Here is a 4928-nt window from a genome sequence, read left to right as displayed (position 1 = left end):
ACGAAGATGCACACAAAAGATAGCCTCAAGTTGCTGGCGGGCTGCCTGCAGGCTTAAGCGAATCTGGGTTGAAGATCTGGGTTGAATTTCCATTCAAGTTTACTTTTCTCCACGAGTAGAAATTGTTGCTCTGAGAACCAGCAAGGATACAATATGGTCCGAAGCAATAAATATTCGTAATTAAGGTGGAAATATGGAAACAAATATGGACACGGGCACTAGATCTGAATGTATGTAAAAATAGCCGTTATGCGTTCGATAAATATCCAATACAACAAACAGATGATGAAAAAGGAAGCTTGCTTGAGTTGACAAGTAGTAAGAGGAAGTTGCATGAATTGAGAGGGGGGATTGAGGGGGAGGGGGGGAACGACAGCGCTGTAGGCAATATGTAAACAGGTGGCGAGTGGACATGGAAAACTAAATCAAAAAGGTAGAGTCTTAGACACCTCAAAAAAACATACAAAAAAGGTTGTCTGGTGATATTTTTCGTCACAAGCCACAAATCGCTGCGTTCCAGCTATTTCCATGTATTATTTTGCGCGCTTTAATAGCCAGCTTAGTGCAACGTCGATGTTCCTGGATTCTTTGACCGAAATCGAATAGATGCTAACTTCTCTTCCGGTGACTTTTGACAGTTCACTAAAATATTTGTATTTGAAGCAAAAAATCATCCAGTTACAGATCGAACACTGATCGATTAGGGATCGGCGAGAGATGAGATGTAAAAAAAAGAAATCGGACAAACAGCTGCTGTATCAAGTCTTGAACCTTCATCGACTGTTCTAGATCGTTTTTATTTCCGAGCACTAACAACGGGATCCCGCTAAGTTCTGGTTTGGTAATAAGACTTTGAAGTTCGATTTTGGAGGATTCGATTGCCTTCGGATCCGAAGAGTCAACTACAAAGACGATGGCCGTCACACCGCGACAATATCGTTCCCACATCGATCGAAACCTCGGTTGACTTTTTTATTAAAAGATATTGTTGGCTGATGCCTATCCCCCGAAGTTGCTTATGAATGGCAACTCACCCTCCGATATCTAGAAGGACATCCAAAAGTTGAAATCAATACGGCATTTGAAAATAATACTCTGCCTTCTTGCGGATTATCACGCAGAGTTTCAATACATTGCCACCTACCCCATAGTTTGATTGTAACCGAGCCCTTTGTATATTTGCGCATATTGAAACCCTTGTAAACCCCGACAAATAGAGAAAATAGAACTGGTTAGCAACAGACCATGTTTTCTATCTGTACTTTAATTTTTGAAAATGAGGTAGTGTCAGATCACAGTTGTTGAATCATACGTACTACTGTTGGAACCATGGCATCTGAAAATTGGCCTGACTGGTTAAAGAGGATGTGATTTCAAATTCCAATCAGTACTGTGGCAAACATCTTTCAGATCACAATAACGGTCCAGAGGAGATCAGCACTCACCATAATCACATTCACCAAACTGGTCTGTATGACGACCACTCGCACGGAAAAGACGTAGAGCAAATGCATGAGAAGAACGGTTCAGCTCCTGGTTGTGAGACTGTGTATATTTTGATCAGGTGGGTTGATGTATAACTTGGAATTTGATCCAAAGTAAAAGAATAGAAAGTAGAAACAAAGACCTTTCCAGAGTTTTGCAGCCCGATGATGGTTATTTCTAATTCGGTCGAGAAGAACAAGGATTTGATCCAGGCGAGGACGGCTTTGACGATCGATGACATGGCCTGTTCGATTTCTGTCGTATTTTGCTCTGGTCGAGTCTGATGGTATGTAACTCGTGTGGTGGTTGCTCGGTTCCTCTTCAACGTTTCACTTTCCCCACAATTCGAGGCTTGTACATTAAACCCCGGGCGTGCTTTGCGGCGCGGTCGGGAGTTGAGAACCTGGATGATGTGTGTGCGCCGAGCGTAACAAAGCCCGCGACGCCGCCCTAACTTAAACAAGTCCTTCTCGTGGCGCGGCCCTCGCAAAGCACACACAACATAACATAAATATGCAATCACATGTAGTACTCAGTCATGAGGATGGCCCATAAAGGTGCAGCAGCAACCTTGGCCTCTACTACCCCTCAAAGTGCAACGGCAAAGTCTCCTTGAACTCTAGTATAGTTAATGGAGCTGGGGCACCGGTTAGATGGAAAGATGGTGAGGTTTGAGTATAGAGCTGAGAAAGGTAAAAGCAAAATGGAGAGAAAAAAGGCCAGTTCACAGAAATGGAATTAAAATTTCTTAAACATGTTTGAAAAGATAGAGCAAAAAATTATATATACAAACCAGCAAGACAAAAAAAACTGCTGCAGACATAAGTCCCACACAAATATATTGCAATTTTTTCCCTGCATCCAACATTAATTGATAAGTAGTTTTGTTTTCTGGGGGAATAAAAGGATTTGATGTTTCAATGTTGGTCATTTGGTTTATTCTGCATTCTGCATCTGTTGGTATTTGCTGCTCCTCTTGGTCAATTTCAAAAATATTTTTTGAAATCTGGTGCTATTTATTTTCAGATAAAGCAATTCAAAACTTCAACTTCTAATGTTCATTTTTCATCTCATCCCCAGTATGAATAACTTACTTGAGGTGCACTTGAAGAGCACCCAGGATCCTGCATTGTGCTTGAAGTTTGAAGATCTAGTTTTAGACTTTTATGTGGATGATCTAAATCTTCAAATCCTGAGATACTAATTGAGGTGTGTTCAAACTTGCTGGATTCAGAAGTCTTTTTTGGGGTGGAAATTGAAGGAGATATACTTTCTTTTATTCCTACTATTTCTGTGGTTGATTTGACTCCCAAGATTCCAGATATCTGTGTAGATGTAAAAAATGATCAATGTACCACTTTTTTTTAGAAATGAATTGAAGTAATGCTTAACAATAATAAGTAATAAACCAGAAAACATTGTGATTATGGGTCAATTTTTCCAAGATGATGTGTCTTTTGGAGTCTTCCTATGTTATAGTCACTTTTCTGCAGTCAGCTAACTAAACAACGCCGCTGATGGTTGTATGATGTTGCAGTGTATGCAATTGTTGAGTAATGAAGGGAAGGGGAGATAGCTTGAATGAGGGTGTCCTTATATGTAAAGAGGTGAGAGATTTTGGAACCCAATGCGGTTTTCTGGTTGGTGTGCAGTGGATATATATTTTAATATACAGGAATTCAGGTGAAAACATGAGTGGAGCTGGGCAACCTCAGAAATTTTCATATTTTCTGCAGGGTAACTTGTTTTCAAAACATGCCATAATTGTGTCATACATACTCAGGATATTGGAGACTGATTATTACTGCTACTGTGCAATTTCAAAACAATCTTACACTTAAAACAAGAGAATAACTGCATCACCCAGGAACTCAGTCATACATGTTGTCTTGTATTACTGTATACTACAAGTCTAATCCCATACAGTCATTACAAGCCCAATGTATTAGGGGTATCAATTATACCAAATCCAGACTTATAAACCAGTCAGTTAGCCAAAAACCAAATTTTACATGAGAGGTTCTCAATGACTAAGTTGATAGGTGAAGAACTAACAGGTTTTAAAAATGGTGTGTTTGAAAACAAGTCAATTACATGATGGTAGATTTGGCCATATTTTCTCCCCTCAATGTGGAATCATCCGGCCAACAACATTTTCCCAATGATTCAACATTCATTGTTAAGCCATGGCCAACAACATTTTCCCAATGATTCAACATTCATTGTTAAGCCATGGCCAACATGTCCAACTTTCCAACATTGGGGTACATAACACCAACTCTACACATACTCAAAAACATCTAAGCCCTTGTATCTGCAGCTGCTGGGGGGGGGGGCACCCCCATTTGGCCTGATCAAGCTGCATAGTGTCAAGGTCTCTCATGTAGGGAGAGGAATTATGATTTATCAGCATTTTGGGGCTGAGAGAATCTTCAAGCTTTGGTGGTGGATTATGTAATCACCACCTGGAGACCATGGTTTTGGAGTAGTTTTGTTTTCCACTTTAGCTTGTTTTTTTCCCAACAAAACTGTTCAAAATTTTGGCAATCTATCCCTTCCATGCACAAAAGAAACATAAAAGATTTGAAGATCTTGGCCGCTTTGGAAAATAAAGGTGAGCCCATCACAAAGTGTCCAGGGCCGCTACTTTTCTATGCTCCTGTATAAGTCAAGTGGTTCTTCAGAACTCTGCTCCGCCGCTCTGCACAAGGAATACACAAGTGAAGAAGCTAAGTATAATATAATCCACTGTAATGTAACATAAGAGCGCCATAAAATAACGTAAAGTAAAGCTCCACCGCGCGGACACCGTAAGAAATAAGTAATAATCAAGTTATAAATAGTGTTAGCCATCCGCACAAAACTCCGTAACATGTGTAACAACTCTGAAGAACCCTGCAAGTAAGATTAAGTAAAAGAAAAGTAAAATTCCATGGGGGAAAGTCCCCCCGCTCCGCCTCATACATAAGCAAAGAAAACATAGCCAGAAAGTGTAGGAAACATAAGAATATGAAATAAACGTGGGAACATCCCACACATCTTCATTCCTCCTCACACGCCCACCGCCGCCAAGCTCAAACAAAGAAAACATAGCCAGAAAGCGTAGGAAACATAAGAATATGAAATACATGTGGGAAAATCCCACACATATTCATTCCTCCTCACATGCACGCCGCCGCCAAGCTCTGCTCTTATGCTAACTGCCGCCGCCTCCACCACTTGCCTTCACCCACCTTTGAACTCCTCTCTACCTAGCTTCCAGACCCCTGTCTAGAGTATGATTTCAGGATCCCACTCGCCACCTCTGCCCCAGCTATTTACGCTGACATAGCCCGTTTTGGCTGCCACAGCTTCCCCCAATCATCGCCTCTTCTGCTAGCCATATTAGTTTGAGTCCAGCTCCGCACGCCGCTGTGGTATGCTTTATGGTTACCCATCTAGCC

The 4928-nt window shown here is 41.1% G+C and overlaps 1 protein-coding gene across 1 annotated transcript; it reads right to left on the bottom strand.

Moving 5' to 3' along the window:
* Window positions 1–533: 533 nt before the first annotated feature.
* Window positions 534–2615, bottom strand: PtA15_9A41 (uncharacterized protein; the record flags this gene model as incomplete). Its single annotated transcript, XM_053172626.1, has 8 exons — window positions 534–642; window positions 749–967; window positions 1035–1044; window positions 1145–1196; window positions 1317–1352; window positions 1446–1469; window positions 1628–1888; window positions 2580–2615. The coding sequence occupies 8 exons, from the start codon at window positions 2613–2615 to the stop codon at window positions 534–536; spliced, it is 747 nt and encodes a 248-aa protein (XP_053023472.1).
* Between the last annotated feature and the right edge of the window lie 2313 nt (window positions 2616–4928).

This window comes from Puccinia triticina, chromosome 9A, assembly GCF_026914185.1.
Source record: "Puccinia triticina chromosome 9A, complete sequence".
NCBI classification, from domain to species: Eukaryota; Fungi; Basidiomycota; class Pucciniomycetes; order Pucciniales; family Pucciniaceae; genus Puccinia; species Puccinia triticina.
This window is presented reverse-complemented; position numbering and strand designations above follow the sequence as displayed.